This window comes from Anabrus simplex, chromosome 1 (genome assembly GCF_040414725.1).
Source record: "Anabrus simplex isolate iqAnaSimp1 chromosome 1, ASM4041472v1, whole genome shotgun sequence".
Lineage (NCBI taxonomy): Eukaryota > Metazoa > Arthropoda > Insecta > Orthoptera > Tettigoniidae > Anabrus > Anabrus simplex.
This window is the reverse complement of record NC_090265.1, coordinates 1,104,832,879-1,104,857,558: the sequence shown is the minus strand read 5'-3', so window position 1 is coordinate 1,104,857,558 and position 24,680 is coordinate 1,104,832,879. Positions and strand designations below refer to the sequence as shown.

General features: G+C 37.4%; 1 protein-coding gene across 3 annotated transcripts in view; it reads left to right on the top strand.

Moving 5' to 3' along the window:
* Positions 1-24,149, top strand: part of Rop (Syntaxin-binding protein Rop) — a 341,037-nt gene extending 316,888 nt beyond the window's left edge. For all 3 annotated transcript variants that reach the window (XM_067137314.2, XM_067137313.2, XM_067137315.2), the window contains exons 11-12: positions 3,641-3,795; positions 21,074-24,149. In XM_067137314.2, the coding sequence (XP_066993415.1) occupies positions 3,641-3,795; positions 21,074-21,138 (220 nt within the window). In that variant the 3' untranslated portion in view covers positions 21,139-24,149. The remainder of the gene's footprint in view (positions 1-3,640; positions 3,796-21,073) is intronic.
* The last annotated feature ends 531 nt before the right edge of the window (positions 24,150-24,680 follow it).

The window sequence follows — 24,680 nt, the reverse complement described above, 5'->3', positions numbered from 1 at the left end:
AGGCACTGGCATTCTGACCCCAACTTGGCAGGTTCGATCCTAGCTCAGTCCGGTGGTATTCGAAGGGGATCAAATATATCAGCCTCGTGTCAGTAGATTTACTGGCACGTAAAAAAACTCCTTTGGGACTAGATTTTGGCACCTCAGCTTCTCCAAAAACTGTAAAAGTAGTTAATGGGATGTACAGCCAATACATTCTTCTTCTTCTCGAGCCTGATCCTGGTCTCCTTAAATAACCTCCAGTTCCCCTGTACCTTCTTATGGTTCTGGAAATGGTGGAAGTTGTAGCTCTCTACACTTCTGCAATGTAATGCATGTTGCAACCATCTTCCATCAAAGCAACAGAGTTTAGAGCATCTTCAGGACTTAATGGCATGTTTACTGAAGTAAACTGAGTATGGTAATGACAGAAACATCTTACAAACATATGTGATTTAAAGGGGTACAATACACTACAGCAATGCTTGAAGAGCAGGAAAAAAATTGTCTCCCATCATAGCCGTCTATAGTACAAGACCATGGTGTTAAAACCGGAAACGCTGCCTTAGCAGTCGCCTGACGTTCTATGAGAGAATGAAAAGCCTTGTGCTCTTTGTAACATGAATCTTAATGATGGTGATTAATGTTTTAAGAGGAAATACAACTGGGAAAACAACCTCCGTGAAATCTTAGTTTGAGATTTATTGGTAATGGAAACTAACAGGGATGTCAGATGTCATATGTTTTTTTAAATATATTATCTAGAAACGTATAATGATCCTCTATGCATTATAAAATCAATAATACATTACATACCAGGTGAGTTGGGTGTGTGGTTAGGGGCACGCAGCCGTGAGATTGCATCTGGGAGATAGTGGGTTCAAACCCCACTGTCAGCAGCCCTGAAAACTGTTTTCCGTGGTTTCCCATTTTCACACCAGGCAAATACTGGGGCTGTACCTTAGTTAAGGCTATGGCAGATTTCTTCCCACTCTTAGCACTTTCCTATTTGTGTTGGTGCGACGTAAAACAAATTTTAAAAAAAATCATCGTATATTATATCATTCAACTTTTATTAAACATTAAAGAATTGGTGAATCACTAACGAAGGATATTATTTCAACATTGTTACTTTAGGCTACAAACAGCATTTTCCTTTTGTTGTTATATGTTTCAACAGACAAAGTTCTTTTTATTTACAATAATTATTTAGTAACACATTGCTGATATATATTTTCATTTCTCCCATAATTTCAGCATTTGCTGCATAGCAAAAAGATTATTGGAGCAAACTCATTAATATTTCATCATTTTGGACTCCCATTTCACTTGAATGGTGAAGAATGTACAGTATGGTTACATACAGCCAAAATCTTGCTTTCATTCTTCACTAATACAAGAGTTTGTGCAATTCCCACTACATATTTTCCAACTAACAAAATAACATCAGGTGGCACTGAAAGTCCTCCCCTGTGAAAATGCTCTTGGCAGCGCTTATTACTAATTAGGAATTCACGGTAGTAACTACAGTTTATATTTGCAGCTTAAAATCTACATAATCATAAACATACAGAAAACCAGTGTCATCAAATTCAATACCTTCCAGATAATTATCTTGCAAAAACCCCTAAGAACATTTCACCTTGATCTACAGCTACAGTTTCACACCTAGTATCATTATGCTCAGTGGATTCAGTACTGTGTACTGAAAATGTAACAGCTCCATATCTTGCAGAATGAAGAACAAGAACACTTTTAATCTGTATCTTCTTTCCTGCATTGAGAATTTGGGTAATTGTGATATTATAATTACAAACACTTTCAGTACTATGTACAAACCACTCTGATGAATTAGAAATAACTTTCAAATGAAAAGTGTTTAGAGGAACCAATTTTTTTTTCCTCTTCAGTTCTCCTTTTCTCATCTTCTTCTGCATTTTATTGCTGCTTTTTCCACTTCTGTTTTCCACTCTCCTTACTGCTGAGATACGAAGCAAGCCTGGCACTGCACTGTCACTGAAAACGAGGGCTTCAAGTACATATTCGCATTCCTTGCCGTACTTATTTACATGTTTTTGTGTGATAATAAAGTGTGAATCCTGAAAATGTTTCATACAAACAATTGACCTGTCATTGGTTCCCAGTTGGCTCGTGGAATAGCGCAAATACATTCTTCTCGATGTGCCACATTTTTTGGAAATTTAAAATACCTTATATATTTCTACTTCAATTAAAGAGGTGTAATTGCTCTTGCAATTGGACACTACACAAGAACTAGGCATTTCCACACACTTAACTACATCATTTTGAACTTACAAGCTGTAATTCAGAAGAAAAGTAGCCACATGTCACTACGGCATTGGCAAATCGCTAACGCCACAGCCTTGACTACAGACGGCTATGCTCATATCCAGTGATGTGTTTTCTAGGTTGTGCAAGAAAAAATTAAGGCTAGTGCAATGAACAGTCCATAGTTTTATTTCATTGATTTCATTGTGCTGTTTAACATGAAGGTTTGTTTGGAATATTTTATTTATAAACCATTATCTCCTTTTACGACAAATTTTCGTCAATAGGAAGTGGTATACCAATTCCAGAAAACTGTTGGTCTGTGGCATATGACACGATTTACAGTTATGTAAAAACTAAAAGCTTGCTTGCTTTGCTTGTTAGGAGTGGAAATGGGCTTGTATTTCATCCAGTTTGTTTTCTAAAACTGAAGTTTTTTAATGTTACACTGTTTTATCCTGCCTGAAATTTTATGTACCTATTTCATGTTTTTTCTTTTGTGTTTCCTGTTTTTAATGTACTCTGTTATACACCAGGGAAATTTCCTCTAGGAAATCTTTTAATGAACTAGTAATTTATTTTAAATAATTCAAAGAAAAAGCTACAGTATTCTGTGAAAGGTCCATTCTGTAAATTACAACCTCCCCTTCACCTCCTGGTAAACAAAATGATAATACAGTACCTAAATCCTATGAGGTAGTGTGTTAATTTCCTCCAGTTCGCAATAACTCATTCATAGCACCCCATTCCTGTCTTTAGTAACATAAAACTTTACCATGCTATTTATGGTACTTCTCCTGATACAACTATTTTCCACACACTTTATACACTTTGAATTTAATTTATATGACTGACTTGTTGGTAGAGAGGAGGGAGAGGAAGAATAAGAGCATACATTTTTCTTGGATTTCATGTATCTTCATATATAGAGTAGAGATTATAAAATCCTATTTAAAAAATCTGGCCTTTTTGCACTTGAAAGTAGTCTTATTTAATATTAACATGGTAACTTAAAAAATTACAAACTTTTCCTTTGAATTGTTCAGGGCCGATGGTATAGACATTAGGCCCTTTTAAACAACAAGCATCATTTGAAAGGTTCGAGAAATACTAATTCTAGCGCAACTAGCCGTGTCCTGAACGTGTCACACTAGTATTACAGCGCGTAGAACAGGTTAGTGAAGGACCTCGGCAAGAAATAAGATGTGATCTATGATAACATCACCTAAAAGTTAGAAGTTCACTAATTTACTTTATCTTATTTGAGAATGAGCATGCATAGATTGCTTCTGTAATCATTTGTACAGTAAGTGATGTTTGACAAAATTTACCAGATATGATCAAGTTCTTATTTAGTGTGTGTGTGTTGCAGTGTAAGGTATGGACATTGGCACAAGGACAAAGCTCAGCAGACAGTGAAGAATGTGCCAAGACTCATCGTGTTTATTGTTGGGGGCGTGTGTTTCTCAGAGATTCGATGTGCATATGAAGTAACTAACGCTGCCAAAAATTGGGAGGTGATCATTGGTAAGTATTGCAGATCAATTAAAGAAAGTAAGGATTATGATGGACATGAATTCTAAACACCTATAAAGTTTACAGGTTGTTTATGAAAGAACTCACGACCATTAAAACTGTGACAAAATATGTTGTACTAAACAAATTATGGTGAAACTAGCATATCCTCCATAGAATATCTACATGCTAGGTGTTGTACAATTTTACTATAACAGACATTTTTGCCTTCTTTTACCCTTTGAAAATACAAACCACGTTTGAAGCTTAACTTTCACATCTAGCAATGTTCTGGTAAGTTAATTCATGGCAGTCACCACCAAACGTTTCTCTGATTAGATTTACTCAATTTGCTATTTCCTGAGAATAAATAGCAAGCTAAACGATCTCACTCATGACAGAAAGTTGCCCACAGCTGAAGACTGGTTTTAGAAAATGAAGACAGATTTTGTTGAAGGTTTGACCCTGAGATTTGTCATCATCTAGTTGAGAGAACTAACTGTATTGGAAACTCTTCTTTAAATTTTAAAAACAATGTGTGTGTCAGAGTGAATAAGTGATATTCTGGATATGTTAACAGTTCCTGTATTAACAGAATTTATAACAGTTGCCTCTTCTTTAAATTTTATGACCACATAGGATCACTTTAGTCAATCCATTATCAAAGTCTCTTCAAAGGGGCTTGTTCAGACCTTGTAGACCTCCCAGTACTTTTTCACGTGCTCCAATCTTCGTGCCCTTTCCGGTGTTAAAAAGTGTGAAGCGGGTGTTTGTATCCTGGATTTTTTTGTTTAATTTTATCCTATCTGTGATGTCTTGTGGGGCCTGTTCAATGAATGAACTTTGCAACTTTTCACTTTGCACTTTTCAGTTCAGATTTTGTTCCAACATCACTTTTCAGATTTAGCTTGCAAAGCGAAAAGTTAGGAATCTTTTCACTTTTCAAGCCTATTATGTTCCTCCATTGGTACAGAAACGCAAATTGCAAAGTGCAAAGAAATGAAGTGAAAAGTTTTCAGAAATCTTGCAAAGAGATGATTCCCTTTTAATCTGTTAATTAACAAGTTTGTAAACTACTTTCTCGGCGTAGAATTGGGTTTAGTGATATAAACATGTTACGATGAGAACTTTTGTTATCATCAAGTGAGGACAGTGATGAAGAATCCAACAAGGCAATGTACAAACACAGGATTAATTTTCATAACCTCACTTCGACAGAATTTTGCGAGTGTTTTTGTATTACCCCAACACAGGCTGACTATATTTTTGAAATGATCGGTCATTTATTGAAACAACCAATAAAAAGAAGTCAGTCCCTTGGCAAAAAAAAAAAAAAAAAAAAAAAATTCTTATATGCTTACATTGGTTAGGAAATGCTGTCCAGCTGCACAGTGTAGCAGAAATGCACGGGCCATCAGAATCAATTTGTACCGGTCGGTACACCTCTACGCCGCACATTTGTATTTTCCGCCTTAAAGTACTTCTCTACTGGAGAAATCCTGAACTTTAACAACTGAACTAACTCTACTGGTTATCAGAAGATGTCACTGTGTGTTTTTGATTTGCTTTTGTTTTTCATTGATCAAGAAGTGTGGACATTCTCTAACAGATGTGTCTACCAAAAACTATGATAACGCACTCTGGTGTAAAGGAATGAACTTTCTTGGAGAAATTTTGTATTCATAAGTTTTGTCTTTACTAAATTTTGTTATGTCAATGGAGGGTTGGCAATATTAATCCTTTCTTTCCGCCAGTTTTGAACTTCGCCAATCCCGAATTACTTTAATTAATTTTCGGCCAATCGGGGCTTTCTTCTTCAATTTTGTGTATAACTGTGTACTGTAACCAATAAACGTTTGGGGGTGTGTTGTTATCATTCTTGAAAGGTCTCAAATTTTCCACGAGGGTATAAAACTGCTGATTTTCTTGTCTCTGGGCCACTCGTATAACATCTAGCTCAGTGTGTGAATATGTAGCAGGGGGCGGGAAGCGCCTCTTTCTTCAGGCAGCAGCTCTTCAACAAGGTAATGGCTCTTTAACATCTTTATTTCTCGCTAGCTCAGCAGTTTAACTCGCGGGGAAGGTTCGAAACCTTTAATATGTAACCTATATCTTTAAATATGTAAGCCTTTTCAATCTTTGTAAAAACTTCACAGAACTTGAACTGTAATTCGGGGATAGAGAGTGCTTTACCCTCTCGATCTCCCCTTCTTTTGTAATTGAGGTGACTACGTTTTCATAACAGTTTCTATGCTTCCTTAATGTGTTACAGTTTCCTCATACGAGTCACCTCCCTAGCTTGGAATTAGCCCCTGTGTTATCGGCCTAGCGCCACATAGGTTTTAACAAGCTTTAGTGTAGGAGTGAAAGTACTCACCTCCATTCATCTTTGTGTTTGGGCCATTTAATTAACCTTTAATTTGCTATTCAGGCCTCGTAGGTTGGGTACTAGATACCCTTGTGTCTTTATAATTGAATGGATGAAAACCATAATGGTATAAGCGACATTAAAAAAAAAAAAATGAGTTAAGTACATGATGTAATTCCGGGAGGATGTATCCTTTCACCAGCAAAGAGATACAAGTGATAGCGGTAATATTCCGCGCTCTAGTGATGGGTGGTATAACTACAAATAGCATGCTTTATATGAGTGGTGACGATGTTTAAATGCCTTTTTCTCTGAATGACCAAAATGCTACTTATACCGTTATGGTTTTCATCCATTCAGTTGTGCCTTGAGAGGCAGTTTAGTGGAAAGTTTGTTGTTGCCTTTAACAGGCGTGAGAAATTGAGAGTGGTTAGCTCTTTCTGAGGTGATAGATGTGCCTCTAGGAGGCCCAATATGTGTCGTTCGAGTTAACGCTCCCTCTAATGAAGGGGTTTTCTGCCCTTTGAAATGTAATTCTGTAACTTGGTTTAGTTGAGCTAAAGCTCAAAGATTGTCAGATTGGGGCTCAGACCCCAGAACTTGTAAGAAACCGAAACTCGGGCTTTCCTTGTAAAACAACTCTGGTACCTGATTTTGTTATTTCCCCTAGTGGAAACTGGTTAAATTTTTCTCTAATCTTGGACTTCTTGATCATGTACCTGATTTAACTTGTTATTTGTTGTATGCTCAAAATTCTATGTCACCCTTGTTAAGTTTCGAAAATATAACCTTTATTGAAATTTTAGATTAATCTTTTGGCCTTGTAGTTTACACCCATTCCAACCCACACCTTCTTTCACCTCTGCTGTTCGACAGATACCTCGGAACACAATTATTTACAGAATTTTTACCAAATTCGTAGATTTTATAGTAGATGTAATATTTCCTAACACAGTATGTTGGCGTGATAATCCACATAATATAGCGGCGGTATTTCTAATGAATGGTGAATTTCCTTCTGTGTGTGGATGTGTTGACAGTACTCTCGTTAATATTGATGCTTGTCATCATTTGAGAGGTTATTTTTAAAGTTGCCTAAAAGGTTGTCCCGTTTCTCTTTGACCACTTCTAGCACAGCCAGCTTCTTCTTTCTTTCCCATTATCAGAACTTCAAAACTACCGGTACCACAATTACACTGTCAAGTTCACCATGAAAAATAAAGCATTAAAATCATGGAGTATTATACAGTTTTCCCATGGAATAAACTTGATCGCCTCACTCATTCACAAAGACTTTTCACTTTGCGAAGAAATTGAAAAGTGAAACCTAGATCATGGTGGAACAGGAAGACTTTGCACTTTGCAAGAATTGAAAATTGAAAAGTGCAAAGTTGAAAAGTTGCAAAGTTCGTTCTTGGAACAGGCCCCTGGTGTAAGGCCAATTTCCTTCAGATCCTCTCTTATTTCTCTAATCCATTTGCAGCCTGTTGTAGTATTTTTTGAGTCGAGGTTGTACTGTACTGGTTGTTTCTCATTGCGTGTCCAGAGTATCCCAGTCTCCTCTTATGCATAGTATCAGTAATGTGTTCCAACTCCTTGTACATGACTTTGTTGGATACTAACTGCCACTGTCCATCTTCCTGATATGTTTTCTATCTAGGTTCTTCCAATTCTTCTTTCGGTCTTCTGGAGTCTGTTGGTATTTGATTGTTCGTTCAGGTAAAGGAGGGTCTGTGCTGCATATGTTGCTTCCATTTTTATAACTGTGTTGTTGTATTTTAGTTTTGTGTGTATGGATAGGCTCTCTTATTTTTTGTTTTTGTTTAGATGTCCCAGGTAAATTTTTGTGCTTTCTAGCTTGTTTGTTCTTTGAATTGGGTGACAGTCTTTACTTTATTTCCGTTTATGCTTCTTTCTTTTAATGATGTTGGTTTTAGGAAATTTCTGTCTTTTTGAATGATATAATTTAAGGTCAATTTTAGTTGCAATGTTTTGGAATTTTGATATCTTTGTCGTAGCTTCATCTAAGTCAATGGCTAGTAATACCAAGTTGTCAGTGAAACCAAGACAGTTTGTTTTGATTTTCCTGCCTGTTTTTATTTTTGGGGGGCATTTCTTAAATCATTCCCTCATTGCAATATCTAGAGTGCATTTGAGCAGTAGGGGTGAGAGCATCACGCTGATGTAGTCCTATTTTGATCTCGAATGGTGCCAATAATTCACCCCTGAACTTCACTATGACTTGGTATTTGTTAGGGTCTTTTTTATCATTTTTTAATTTGGTGTGTATTCTAGAGTCAATTTTATCATATTTATTAATTTGGGATGTTGTCTGAGGTGTCTTAGAATTTTTAGTAGAGATTCCCTGTGGATGCAGTTGTATGCTTTTTTTGAAGTCTAAAAAAGTTATCACCATATCTCTGTTCCTTCTGTTGTAATCCATTATTAGCTTAAGGCTCATGATCTGGTCAGGACAGCTCCTCCAGGGTCCTAAACCTCCCTGGTATCCTCCTAGTTCCTTCTTGAGTTGTGTTAATTCTTATAGTGCCAGGCGGCCATGCGAGCTGCTGCTAAAAATGCCGGGGGCTGATCTGTTGGCCAGGCTTCTCTTTCGCCTGTATCTTTAATTTCTGCTGCATGATGGCAGTATAAGTAATACTGCCGGAAAGACTGAAGTTTTTACACCCTGAAAACATCGATAACATGCAATTTCAATATCAGTGAAGTTTTATAAATGCTTTCGCGCGTGGTAGCCTTGCACTCTACCGCTTCGTATCATTTGTCTCTTATCTCGTTTGTTTATACGTTTGTTTATTTACTTCCAACAGTATAAGGATGGATAAGTAAATGAAAGATGATTAAAATACACAATGTTTTAACATTAAGTGATTCAGTGGAGAATAATTCATCAACTGATAGGTGTTCGATGTAAAAAAGAGGTTATTATGTATTAAACCTGCACGTGCCTAATTGTGTAACTCAAAAAGTATTATCAAGAATTGCATAAAACATGTTCTTTATTCAAAATTAGCTGCATATTCTCACAAAGGTATCGATCGTACCCATGATAAAAATACCCTATAAATGTAAAACTTAGGTCAAATGTTGAAATTTTTATTTTTCAAAAATATAATAAATCAGTACACTTTTAAGTGAAGAAAATGAAACTCTAATGCAATTACAGTCACACTCACATGTTCTCTATTCACCTCTGTTATGAACAAAAAAAAAAAAAAAAAAAAAAAAAAGCACTGGAATTTACCTCCAAAAATGTAAGTAGGAGAATTTTTTTCCTTAGTTTATGAATTTTCATTAAAATTGCCTTGGCATTCGTAGTGCAACCAGTACATTACAGCCTGGCATACAAAGGGATGATTCTTGAAATGATTTTGTGCCTAATGTCTAGGAGTGAGACTCCAATGTAGTTGTTACGATCTGTTTCGTCAGTTTTTTGTGTAGCGGGTGGATAATGACTGTCGTCCAATGTTCTGGTAGTTTTTCTTCAATCCATATGTTAAGCTGTTGATGAAGGGTGATTTTTGCTGATCATCCTGTATACTTCCAGATCTCTACAAAGGTCTGATCTTTTCCTGGCACTTTGTAATTTTTCGTCCCACTCAGTGCTTGGTAAACTTCTTTTATTGTTGGTGAGTGGGTTGATGTTTCCTTGTGGTGTTGTTATTGAAGTGCTGGTGTCCAAGGTAAGGAGTTCTGTTGGTTCCTTACAGTTTAGGAGTTTAGTGAAATATTTAGTCAGTTTTCTGCATTGTCTTCATTGTTATAAGTCTCCTTACCATTTTCATCCTTCATTAGCAGGCAGGGGCCCTCTTTGGAGGCAGCCTTGCCCAGGGAGTGGTGGCGCTGCCTATGCGAGTCCCAGAGCACACTGACCCAGTGTGTAAGATCTAGTAAGGGTCCCAGCTCAGGGTTATGAGTGAAGACCTCTACGGCGTGTACAGCGGAGAATGTGGACGTCACTACCATAGAGATGGCGAAAGAGGCAATGCTGAACTTGGGTATAAATACGAGTTCAGTCTAAAGAGGCCAATGGCTTTTGGCAATGAGGCTCTTTAGGAGGGTTGACCCACCCTCGGTAGAGGTAATGCCACAAAAGTGCATCTAGCAGCATCTGCACTCCATGTTGGGACAGCTGCAAAAGGCATCTTGTTTTCCCATATTAGGGGCGGCCTGAAAGAATCCTGCTAGTAGGTAGAAAATGCCTTTGTGTATGACGAGCCCATCATACTAATAGCCTATAAAATGATTGTGATTAGAGGCCTCTGAAACGGTTAGATCATCCCATGAAAGCGACGCACAGTTCCTGGTATTCCAATCCTGGAAAGCTCTGAAAAGTGGTCAACCAGTGTTGAGGATTGCAACCACAAATGTCTTGACCCTTAATGACAAGGCAGAGGAACTAATAGAATACATGGGAAAGAAGGGCATTGTTGAGACTAAGTGAAACCAAATTGAATGAAAGGGACAGAAAAGTTTGAGGAAGAGGTTCCTGTTGTTTTTAAGTTGAGGTGCAAACTGCAATAATAGGGTAGGTTTTATTGTGAGGGAAGACCTGGTACAGTACATAGTAGAGGTCTCACCAGGTAAATGACACTCATGAAAATCTGATTTGGCTTTGAGAATGGAATGCAAGATTTTTTCTAAGTACATGCACCTCAGACAGGTAATGTTGAAAAGAGTCTAGAAGAGTTCTTTGAGGAACTGGAGAGGTGTATCAAAGATAAAGAATGTGGTGATAAAGGGAAAATGCAGAGAGAGAGCTACTACTAGATTTCTTTGAGAGGAATGGATTAACAGTTGGCACTATATGGTTCAGAAAGAACAGCAGCCAAACAATAACTAGATATGGATGGGACAAAGGAAAATAAAAATATATATTGATCTGATAACACAGACAATTGAAAAATGTGACAGCTATGCCAAAAGAAGATTTTGAAGGAGACCATAAAATTGTAGTACCTAAATTAAGACTTGGTAAAATCGTGAAATTAAAAGACATGAGAGAAAGAAAAATAAAGGTATGGAAATTAAAGGAAAATAAAGCACAAGAAAAGTTCCAGGAAGAAATGAGAAAACAAATTCCTGAAGGGAAGGTTGACAGTGTTGAAAAGGAACAGGCCAAGTTCAAACGAGGAATGGTGAAATGTGCAGAAGATACATTTGGTGGAGTATCATGGAAAAACAAAGAAAAAGAGACACCTGGGTGGAATAGGTGGAATAAAGTAATGCAGTGAAAGAAAAATAAGAACAAAAAGCATGGATGAGCTGGATAGGAGGCAGAAATATGGAGAGTAGACAAAAGTATCATGAAGCAAGGAAAGCATGTCAGAAGATTGTACAGGAAGAGAAACAGAAATGCTGGGAAAACTTCACAGAAACCTTGCAATAGGATGTTAAAGGAAGTAAAAAAATGTTGTATGGAGTGGTTAAAAGCAAAGTAAACAGGAGAAGATACAATTTTTGTAAGGACGGATACCGGACAAATTATTATTATTATTATTATTATTATTATTATTATTATTATTATTATTATTATTATTATTATTATTATTATATTTTACATTTTATGGCCTACATTGGACCACTGTAGTTGATTATACAAAGGATTTCTTGATTTCCTATCAGCCCAATATTTTTTCATTCTGAGAGATGCTGCCTTCCTTTGTTCTGTTGAAAATACATTCCCATCAGACCTTTTATTGATCTTGGTGTGTAGCCTGGTGTGTGTGTCTTGAAGTATCGTAATTTTTCTGTTTTGTTTTTGAGATCGTCTATTGTTATTTGTAGTTCTTTAATATCCTCCTTACCGAGCTCGATAGCTGCAGTCGCTTAAGTGCGGCCAGTATCCAGTAATCGGGAAATAGTGGGTTCGAGCCCCACTGTCGGCAGCCCTGAAGATGGTTTTCCGTGGTTTCCCATTTTCACACCAGGCAAATGCCGGGGCTGTACCTTAATTAAGGCCACGGCCGCTTCCTTCCACTTCCTAGGCCTTTTCCTATCCCATCGTCGCCATAAGACGTATCTGTCGGTGTGACATAAAGCAAAAAAAAAAAATTGCTGCTATTGATAAGCTTTTTTTTATTGTGTGTAGTCTCAGTAATATAATTTGCTTTGTTTAATTTATTTATTCTATTATGCCAAGCTGGTTTCTCATTAAGATTATAATTTACGATTTCTCCTAAATACTTAAATTGATAGACAATTTTGATTTCTTGCCCATCAATTGTTATTTTATTTACCAGTGAGGGGTGCGAAAACATGATCTCAGTTTTTTCAAATGATATTGTAAGACCCGTTTTTTGTGCTATTACCTGCAGAGATTTAATTTGATGTTGAGTTTCCAGAATATTGTTGGACAATAGAGCAAGGTCATCAGCAAATCCTAAACAATTTAAACTTAAATTTTGTTTGGAGCTTCCAACTTTTATATTTTTTGGATTGACCTTGTACCATTCCCTTATTATAAATTGTATTGCACAATTAAATAGTAATGGAGATAGACAGTCTCCTTGTCTTCAATCTGTTTTAATCAAAAATGGTTCAGAAACCTCTCCTCTAAACTTCACTTTTGATATGGTATTAGTTAAATTAAGTAATATCAGTTTAATTAATTTAGGATGGAGTCCAAACTTTCTGTAAAAGAATAATAATAATAATAATAATAATAATAATAATAATAATAATAATAATAATAAGAAGACGAAGACGAAGACGAAGACGAAGACGAAGACGAAGACGAAGACGACGAAGAAGAAGAAGAAGAAGAAGAAAAGAATAATTTAAATTTAATCGGTGTGGTGGTTGTGTGAACGTGTTGTCTTGGAAGTCTGGAGCTTATTTTAATTGATTTGAGGACGTGATTTTGTTTCATTTTATTGCCCTAAATGCCTCCATGTTGGATTTTACTACAATTGCTCCATAGATAACATACCGGTACTAAGAGTGTATTTTAGTTGCTAACCTTGCCCTAACAACCACCCACTTCCTAGATTTTCTTGGTCTCCATAGATACTAACAACTAGATGTATAACTCCACTCTTCCATTAAGGCGTTTCTAAGGCAACAAATCTTAGCCTACTGCTGGGAGCCATCTTGGTGGTCTGTGAAAATATAATAAAATAAAGTGAAAAACGGTCAACGGTTTCTGAGGCGGACGAAGATGGTTTACATCATCCAACGGCAAGGAAGGCGGAAGAACCGCTGTGGGGAAGATTGGTCTCCGTTGTAAGCCTGGGAAGGCAACCAGTCTAAGGGAGAAAACCCTAAATAAACCTACCGGAGCTCACAACCTCGGTAGTATCTCGATCAGGGGGTTTAACCTCAGGTCTCCTAAGACAATTTTCAACTAAAGCATGGAGGACAAACTCACGGAAGTAACTACCTCAGGTGGTATCAAATCCACCTCCGCCTTTGGTGGTGTTAGCAGGCCTTCGGACTCTAGGGAGCCCTCACCAACATGCTTTGAGGACGAGTGGGAGCGTCCTGGAACTACTATCAATAAGATCCGATATAAGGAACAGAACTATTTCGCCACATTGAACATCAGCTCACTACTTAAGCTAGGCAAACTGAAGCATTTAACTGACACTTTGACTCACCACAAGATACTACTCACAGCAATACAGGAAACCAGGTATACAGATGAGCATGCCTTTGATTCGCAGGGGTACCGTATTTTTAACCCGCCGTTAAACGCGCGCTCTGTTGTAGCACCACTACACGTGCGCGGACTGATAGTCCGCGATTGTTTGTAAGCTTCCATTCCATTCATTTCAATTATTTTTCCAAGAATTCCTTATTTATCTCTTCTGTCAATCTGTCTTATATTGTAATTACTTTATTTTCATTTTATTTATATTGATAAATTCATATATAATCTAGATTTACAAGAACATTTCAGTCCTTTAGGATAGATTAGAACTTAGCAACTGCAAATCATAGGACTTAGCAAAACTAATTTTAAATTAACAATAATTGGTTATTAGTTTACTTCTTGGAATAAAATATTGTAATCGTTACGTTCTATTAATTGATGTATATCGCACGGAAGAAGTCACGATGTTGTGATGTACTTGCCACAGAGTAAGTGCATTTCATTTCACCCACCTTATCAACGCCCGACTTCGTGTCATTATAGAAAGTAATCATTGAGGGTTTTGATCCATCTGAATCGTCATCAATAGAATGGTCTTCATGGAAAGTAGATAGAACCAATACAACTTTGTCTTTTCTTGACTTGAGTGACACAAGGGTATATATAGCGACTTGTGCATGCTACGATTTCTTGTAGCATTTCGTCGATAAAGAACAATTGTAGAGCTTCAACTGGCATGTCAGTATTCTTGGCAACTCCTACTACTCCAGGCAAGTGTTTTATAATATGTTCAGGTTACCTGGCCCTACTATTAAGATTCATTAGAGGCCGATGATTCCACTGAGTCCCGTCCTTTCCAACATACATTTCATGCTGCTTACTTTCAGTCACGTCCTCTTCACACATGAACTCTTCGCTCCAAGAATTCTGATCACTATCCTTTACGACGTCCCGATCACTGTCATCACTCGCACCAACTTTATCGTCGTCCAACCATTACTCGATTTGATCCATAACTCCCGGAATAAATCGCACCAGTTCCTTGGAAAGGGGACGCAAAATAATTATTCATAGCTCATTTTGTAATATCGTGTTTATCCCACTGTAAATAATCACAAGTATAAAATATATCAAAATGATCCCGCTACTACACTTGTAGGTAATAAAAGTATATAATTTTATAATAAATAGTAACAAAAGAATGGACGACTTACCAAAAGAGTGAGTAAGATTAACAAATCACCAATACACGCCTGCGGACTCAGACTCTGCAAGTCTGCATTTGACAAAATAAACTTCTGTAATCAACAGCTTGGCGATTACTCAGACATTCTCACGCCGTCATGGCCTTTGTATTGTTGCAGAGGAAAGCTACAAGAAGGCAGCCCGTTCTGCCTTGCATTTTCGGCCTATAATACCAAAGAATAATAAAGTGCGGACTCACACTCCGCGGCGTGTGTAACGGAGGGTTAAGGGAAAGGTAGGGCGCAGGAGAATGAAGAATGTGCGACATTAGGGGACTGGGTTCGTTGTAAGCCATAAGATACTGGACTCGGTAATTGACTTCAATTCGCCCAATAGTCGAGTGTCCCTTCTAACCTTCCGGTGCACAAACAAGATCTACACTGCAGTAAATGTTCACGCGCCTATCAATGAGGACAATAAACGTAACCCTGAAAGTACCGACAAATTTTGGGAAGAACTAGAGGACATCATCAGCAAAGTCCCAGAGCGTCATACAATCATTCTACTTGGGGACTTCAACGCACAGTTAGGGAAAGAGCGCAAATTTAGAAACATTGTTGGAGAATACCCAGCTCACTTAGAACAAATAGAAATGGGGAGCGTCTAGTGGGACTCTGCAAAGCCTTCAACCTGGTAATGAAGTCAACGGCCTTTAAGAGACTACCGAGGAAACAGAAGACCTGGACGTCACCCAACAACCTCTTAGGGGAATTTCAGATAGATCATGTTGCCATTGCAAGGAAAGCCCATAGAGAGATCCAGAATGTAAGAGTGTTAAGAGGAGCAAATTTGGACTCCGACCACTACCTCTCCAAAATAAAGCTGAAATTTCTACCTAGGAACACTAAAAGAACCAAGTCAGTTAAACTAACTAAGTTTGATTTAGAAAAACTTGCAACTTGCAAACAGTTTACAGAGAAATTGGAAAGAATAGAATGCAGAGACTGGGATGAATTGAGGGAAAATCTAGTGAAAGTAGCAACAGAGACTGCGCCATTACTAAAACAGAAGAAGCATGCCTGGTGGACAGCTAGATGTGAGGAAGCGGTAATGCAGAGGCAGATGGCCTGGTTAAAGTGGAACTCACAGAAGACACAAGACAACAGAGAGAAGTTCATAGAGCAACGGAAGATAACTGCCAATATCATCAGACAAGTGAAACGGCAATTCACAAAAGACCAATTGACACAGTTGGATGATGACTTTAAGAAGAACACCACCAGAAACTTTTACAGAGGCTTTAAACGGAACCTTAATCACTACAGTCCACCCAGTCTCCATTTCCGTGGACCAGATGGGAAGATTGCCTATAATGACACTAACAGTTGCCACCTTCTCGCCAAGTACTTCGAGGATCTCCTTAATTGTGAATCACCTGATACCTTTTTTGCTTACCAAGACAACATCAAGCAACCAAACTCGCAACCACCATCCAAAGAAGAAGTAATACAAATCATCCAGTGTCTGAAAAACAACAAAGCATCCAGAGAAGATTCAATAGTAGGCAAACTATGGAAGCAGGCTGGAGACAAGACTGTAAGCAAGCTGACAGAAATTCTACGAAACATCTGGGAGACCGAGACATTACCTAGTGACTGGACCACTGCATTGATTCATCCCTTGCACAAAAAAGGAGACTTGACTGACATCAATAATTATCGAGGAATCTCATTGGTACCTGTCACATACAAAATTTTCTCTAAAGCTTTATTAAATACAGCCGAACCTCAACTAGACCCACAATTAGGAGAGTACCAGGCAGGGTTTAGAAAAGGACGCTCTTGTACAGAACAGATACTCAATCTGCAATCAGTATTACATCAAGCAAAAATGGCCGGTAAGAAATAAGAAATATGTTGTCATTTTCGTCGACTTTACAAAGGCGTATGACTCAGTAGACAGACCTTCTCTTATGAAGATTTTGCAGGAACTAGGACTTGATGAGAAGACCTATAACCTAATCAAACAGACTTCAAGCAACACCATGTCACGAGTAAAGTTCAGAGGAACCATATCAGAAAGTTTTGAAATTAAATCAGGAGTGAGACAGGGAGATGGTCTGTCCCCTCTCCTCTTTAACTGTGCCTTGGAAAAAGTAATAAGAGAGTGGCAAAAGGAGTTAGCTAGAATGGAGATTCCAAGTGGCATTTATTTGGGACATAAGCGCAATGAGCTTAATGTTGACTATCTGGCATATGCCGATGACCTGGCCCTTATATCTAATTCAATAGAAACTTCAGTGAAACAATTAAATGTTCTCAGACAACAAGCAGCAAAGGTTGGGCTACATGTGTCTCTCGAAAAAAACACAATTCATCACGAACATCGGTGAATCTCCTTGTACGTTGCATCTGGAACAGGGAGAGATCAGGAAAACCAACAGGTTTAAGTACTTGGGAGAATGGTTGGAATCCAATCTCTCTGAAGGAACAGCTTTGTCAACTCGAGTTAACAGGCTTGAAATGGCCTACCAACTGACCAAGAATACCTATAATAAAAAGTCTCTCTCATAATACTAAGATGAAGCACTACCAGACAGTCATCCATCCTGAAGCCTTATATGCTTCAGAATGTTTAACATTCAACAGGAAGGGACTCATGGAAAAACTTGAAATCTGGGAAAGAAAGATAATGAGGAAGATACTGGGGCCAGTCAAGGAAGGGGACAGTTATAAACGACGGCCTAACCAAGAGCACTGCAAGTACTGTGAAGGAATAAGGAATGTAGCAAGGAAGAGACGCCTAGCATTCTATGGGCACGTCTACAGGATGCATCCTACCAGGTTGACCAACCGGATTCTCAGCTACTGGCAAAATAGGAAGACCAAGTCACCATGGTTCATCGAAGTGGATAAAGATCTACAGGAACTGGGAATAACAGAAGGAATCTTAAAGGATCGGACAGTACTCAGGAAGATGCTTAAACATAAAAAGTTCCAGGACAGACTACCAACAAAGAAGACTGGCGCCCTTTGGACAAAGGAGAGGAAGGAGCAACACAGCCTGAGGATGCGCAACTACTGGGCAAACATCAAAGCCCATTCCAAAATGCAATAGTTGAATGTCGTGGTCCTTAGCTGGCCTATACGAAACAATAATAATAATAATAATAATAATAATAAATACTTTACATCCCACTAACTACTTTTGTGGTTTTGGAGATGCTGAGGTGCCACAGTTCAGTCCCACAACAGTTCTTTTAGGTGCCAGTGAATCTACTGACATGAGGCTGATGCCATGACACATGTCCAACTGTCTCAGGCTAAGATAACATAGCATATAGATGGAGAAAATCATTGCCCTTAGCCCCCTGTAGCATAATTTCTGGAAGTACAGATTTCAAAGATATTATGTACATAGCTAGGTTTGCCATCTTTTAGCATATTACTGGAACTACAAGAAGAAGAATATTATGTAGCGAAAACGCTACACTATGCAGTGTAGGGTTAAGAAAAGTGACATGGACAGACATTACAAACAAGTGTAATACCTTAACAAAACTGTAATTTTCCCATGTTGATTTTGCATATGTTATCAATTTTATCTATGAATGTTGTAATACGATGAACTATTAGCACATTTCAATTGTGATTAAAAGGTGAGAATGAAAACTGTAATCACTAACAGATATTTTAAGTAACAAATGTTAACTATTCATTTGATTTTGAATTTCAGTTTCATAATTTCAAACTTTTTTTTACTAAGATTTCTATTTTTCAATAAATAATAGTTGTTAAGATTTTACATGAGGTCTTATTTATGATTTTCTGTAATGATGTAGGGCAACTTAGAGTTATGGCGATTAATTTTCGGGTATTCATGCGGTCAGTTGATATGTCACATGGGGACGTCCATCGAGTTAGCTGGTAAATAAAATATTACTTGACGTATTGGCATTCCCTCTGATCCCATGTAAGACAATTATATATATATATTCAAGAACCCTGAGAGACTAGTCGGGATTTCTTTTACGTGACCCATCCTGGATGCGGGAAGGGCGTAATAAGAAATTATGGCGCCCGCAAAGGAATCATTAACAAGAACCATATGCTGGATTCACGAATTATAGTCTGTCGAGACAAATTCTCCTCCAAAATGCTGGTGATATAGATAGCATCACTATGGGTTGGAGGATGTTGTCCCTGTATCATACGACCGTGACATTGCCCTACATGACTAGGAATGGTGTACAGTGGCCCCACATAACGCTACCCAAAAACATCAGGGAACTACCATCTTACCACGTGCAAATTGCCTCCAAACACATTGCCAATGATGGCTTATCGAACACTTGTCGGTGCAAAGGCCTTTATGCTAATTCTGAAGAGACCATTCAGCACAATGTTGGGCCCATCTTTACCAATCTCTATGATGTCTAGGTTCGAGAGCTGGGCCTCGTCATGGGCGTCGAGAGTGATGTAGTGCCTCGTGCAACCTCTTTGACAGTTTGAGTTGAAACGCTGCGATCTGTGGCTGCCCAGAGATCATTATTCAGCCTGTGAAATCGCTTTCAGGGTTCCTCAGAGCTGAAATTCGAAGGTAACAGTCATCGACTGCAGTCGTAGCTGTTGGACATCCTGTGTGACGCAAGTCATAAACAGTTTCAATCTACTTATAGTGTTGCCATGTATGACGCACATCACTTTGATTACAGCTCACATGTCAAGCAACTGCTCTTGTTGAGCATCCTTCTTGACATAACGCTCTTAAGTGTATATGTTCACATTTTAACATTGCACACCGTGCCATCCTAGATGTTCACTATATTCCTTAAAACACACTTCTAGTGCTTCCACACTAGTGGCACAACTTCAACAGAAATACTGCCTCCCATTTGATTGTGGCATTTTGTCTGTGCGTTGGGGTATGTGCAGTTGTGGTATGTTTATAAATATCCTATGGGTCATCTTTCCAGCCTCTATAGGATAGGCCATGATAGCAATGTAGTTAAAGAACACAGAGGGGTGATGCAAAACTTTTCTTGATGTGAGTGTTTTTGTGCAAAACATTTGATAATTCACTGCACAGACTGAATAAATAAAATGTTGACACCACTTTTAAAGGGCCTCGGTATCTTGACCATGCGAAGGTAGCATAATCATTAGTCTTTTAATTGAAGGCTGGAATGAATGGTTTGATGAAACATTATCTCTTTATAGCAAGTAGAATTTAACTTGTGATTCAAACAGCTTAGATGAATATAAAAGATGAGAAGACCCTATAGATCTCTATATGAAGGTGTGTTTGTTTTGTTTAGAGGTGTTGTTAACAGTTGCATTGTCATATTTGAAACAAACTTTCTCTGTCCATTAGGTTCTTCTATGAGTGTATTGGTACCCATGTCAGGGAGTGTAATTAACCTTCCTCAGTAGGCAAATAAGCCATGCCTCTTACACCCCTGTCCATACTCAGCTGGAAGTTGTCTATGAACTACTTTCCTTAGCTTTGCAACTTGGCTGCAAACATGAAGGCTCATATATACATACGTAACAAGATGTCAGTTACTGACAGTTATCAATGAAGACTATAAACTAGTATGCTAGTAAGGTAACAAAATTGAGAATTCAGGAAAATAACTGGGTGTTGTACAAATCTGCAATCCATTTGAAAAGCTGCCCCTGTGATCATTGAATTTTGAGGGCAACAAAATATATTTTTTTGTTGTTCAGAATTGCCTGTTGGCCATCATCAGGCATATCTTAATATTTCTCTTGATAAGTTATTTTTACCCCACTATTAGAGCCATCGTAAGTACTGGACACTTCCCTAAATTAAGTTGTGTGAGTGGATATTCCTGCTATTCATCTGGAAAGGGATGTTCTTGGATAATGACACTGTTCGTTTTTTCATATTTCCACATTCTGTGTTACTGACTAAGGATGATATATTTGAATTTGATTTTGTTAGTTTTGTTAACTAAAATAACTTGTTTGCAATTTAGCATACACATATGTGTAGAAATAGAAGTTGAGATATTTGACAAAAAGGAAAATTGCTGGAGGATGTTCATGCACACTATATTGCAAAAGTTACCTCTATATTAATTGATCTTGTATCTCTTACAGGTTCTTCTCATATAATGACACCAGAGGATTTCCTCAGCAACCTGTCCAGCTTGAACAGCGCCTAGGATAAGGCTGGGCCTACGCCTGCTATGCGGGCACTGCCTTTACAGCAGGACGGGCCCAGCCTGGAATCGGTAGACGTTGTGTCATAGTAGCTATTCGTAAGTACTTGAGAGAGCTGAGTTCTCACATACACACTGGTTGTATGTGAGGAGTTGTCTCTCTTCCTTCCCCTTCCCATTACATCATATTAGAGCAATGTTAAAGTAGGGTACATTACAGTAAGACTGGAAATATTAACATTTTATTTATTTCAGTACCCTTTCTTTGTGGCTTTTGTAAATTTGTACAGTATGAAATCATAACTTCTGTTTCCTAAGTTTTGTATGAAATGTACACCAGATCCTTCACACATGGCCAGGCAATTTCTTAATGAGTTAAAGGGATGTTTACCTTTTGGTAATTATTGTATTACTATCATTGTACACAGTATACCCTGTATAATATAATTGGATTGAAATGTATGTCATGTTTCTGTTAAATTCAGTTTAATATTTCTGGTCTCTAGTACTTAATTACCTGGACAAGTAATATCGCCCATGATACTAGCGAAATGCTGTTGTTTTGTTCAAAATAATACATGTCTTCAAATTATATTGTTTAAGGAGGTGAGTGTGTCCTCAAAGTAGCTTTCTGAATCCATAATGGTAAACACATTACTTACCTTATATTGGGCAAATGAAATGTTTTTTGGTCTCATGTTATCCAGGTATTGTCAAGTAATAAATTAGTGTCCTCTTTCTCCTCTCAAGGCATGCTGTCATCTACAGAGCTTAGGATTGGTAGCAAACTAACTTATCACATTTCAAGTAGTTCCCAGTACCAAGTATCGTCTGTCTTAAAATGCTTATTTTGAGTTGTTGCTTTACTTTGCTTGAGGCATCATTGACAAATGGCTATATATACGGGGTTCATGTGAAATTGAATAACCTGTACGTGGTGTACTGATGTGAATATGTCTTACTGGGGCTAGGATTGAGAGGGAAGCAACCATAGGCCATATGTTAGAAATAATCGTGATATTCATCTAGTGTTGAAGTGGCGAAAACCACAGAAACCACTACTAGGATGGTAAGAATGAGTTTTTCACCACCTTGAATGTCAATGTGAGACTGAAAGCACCCATTCCAACTTTCATACCAGGATTCAAATCCTCCTAAGAGAACTGGGCAAGTAAATGTGAAGCTGATATACTGTTCTGTAGGGCTAATTGTGGTTATGCTTGAATCAACATGTACTTGTTCACCATTGTTGTTCACAATCACTTTTCTTTTCCTTTCTCTCTGTATTTTGGTGGCAATATTTTTTCTCTTGTCGCCTCAAATGTTCCAGCCTTATCAGATTATTGTGCTGTGTACTAATATGTGGCTGTTGGCATATGATGAAGATTCCCTATTGCAGTGATTGCAAACCTTTTATGTCTAGTATGTCAATTAAGATTTTGTTTATTACTTTTTACTGTAGTGTGTCACCAGTTATTTTCCTTTAAAATCATTACGAAACCCCTTCATTTGACTTCATTTAGGTATTAGATTGCATTACATATTCAGAAGTAAATGTTCAATGATTTTATTTTGCAGACATTACTGAAAATCACATTCCAAAAAACAGGTAAATTTTATGAATGATACACTTTTGCTTTAGCCTAATAAAGTTTGTAAAGAATATGGCCATAGAATTAATTTTGATATATTTCTTTAAGCATAATGTTAATATAAGATGTTGGTAGATTTTCAACTTATTTATTGCATGTTCAAAACATTAAAATATGTTGGTATGTTGTGCTGCGTGCCATAAAAGTTGTGTTCGCGTGTCACTTTTTTCGCACACGTTATAAGTTTGCCATCCCTGCCCTATTGGATACAGGATACATTAACGGGTACTTCTGTCACATTTGTCATTTTTTGTCTGGTGACAGTATTTGATGTGAACAAAATGGCCTGCCAATTAAATGGCTTAGTCTTGTAGTTTATTACCCAGTATTTGATGTGAATAAAATATCATAGGATATAAACTTAATGGTTTTGACCTATATTGAAGTTTGATCACAATAATAAACTTATGTCATAACGGTCCACCTTGTCAATACTATATCATGCAATGTTTAAATTACATTAATTAATTCAATTAAATTCTGAAATTAGAATATTGTGAACAAAATAGCAGAGTCTTGTTGTTTATTACCAGAGGGTATGGACTTCAAAAGAATCAAAATCAAAATCTCTTTATTTGCAAATGAGGTGTCTACCTCGGTGGCAAATGGTACACGAAAATACATTATTGTCAAGCACTAAATATTAAATTAACAAGAGAATAAAATTTTCCTATAATACAATATTATATAATTTACGCTAACAATTTTTTCTATTAAACACACAGCTCATCCTTAATAAATTTACATTGTTTACAAAATTCTACTTATAATATCTCCTGTACTACTTACAAATATAGTTAACTGATATACAGTATGTGGAATTACTTCAAATGATACTGTACAACTGGTATAAGATTAAAATTTACATTGCATTTATTTACTTTTTCTTTTCTTTACCCATTCTGGAACCTAAGTAGCATGACGACCTGCTGCGTCTTAACCAAAGCCCCTTTCACCACCACTTTTCAGAGTTCCTGAAGGGCCTTCACAGCTACCATAGCGGTCCCAGGGCCCTTGAAGTCCCCACTGTACTTCACCCCTACAGGCAGTCTCCTACTTTGGCTGTCCAAACTCCTTAGACTTAGAGATCATTGAAATGTTGTTCACAACTCAGAAGGAAAAGTAAATGGTGTTCCTTCAAAGTTGTTGAAGTTCTAGTTCAGGAAGGTTCTGAAAGAGGATCTTAACTACTTCTGGTCTGTTAATAAAAAATATATTTTGTAGTATGCAGCCAATATATTTGGAATAACTTTAATGACATCTGCTGCCAAGCTTCAGGGTTATAACATTTCTAGATCTTGACAGTAACAAATTGATGATTTTAGTTTTCTAGTCAACTATTCATGTATGCAGTTGATTTTGCCTACTTAAACCAGTTCTCATGCCTAAAAGGATCCGGGCAGGCATTTTGCAATTCTTAATGTTTTAGATGAACTGAAAATAATGTTTTATAAAGAATAGCACAAAGATTGAAAGATAAAAGATTTTCATTATGGATTCAGAAAATGTCAAGGACTTCAACTATATCATATCATCCCATGATAGGTTTTTTTGTGATACTGTAGTCAGAAAGTCAATTCAGTGATTGTCGCTGTGGCCTGTATCTAGTGTACAGTAGCAAGAGGTAGTTGATGTGATGTCATTGGTATGCATGTCAGTTTTTATAAACTTATTATATCGGAGAAGCTGTGGCAGGTATAATACTTGTTGAAGCAAGTAATAAGCTAATTTATTCACCATTCCATCTTTAATAAATTAATTTCTGCCATATCTGTCTCTGTGAGAGCAATGTTATGTTAAAGTATCTTTTAGGCAGTGTGGTCATTATAGGTTTTTTGAGGAGTGTTTGCTGCTTGTACTGTTGAAGTTACTGGCAATAATGTACGTGGGCAT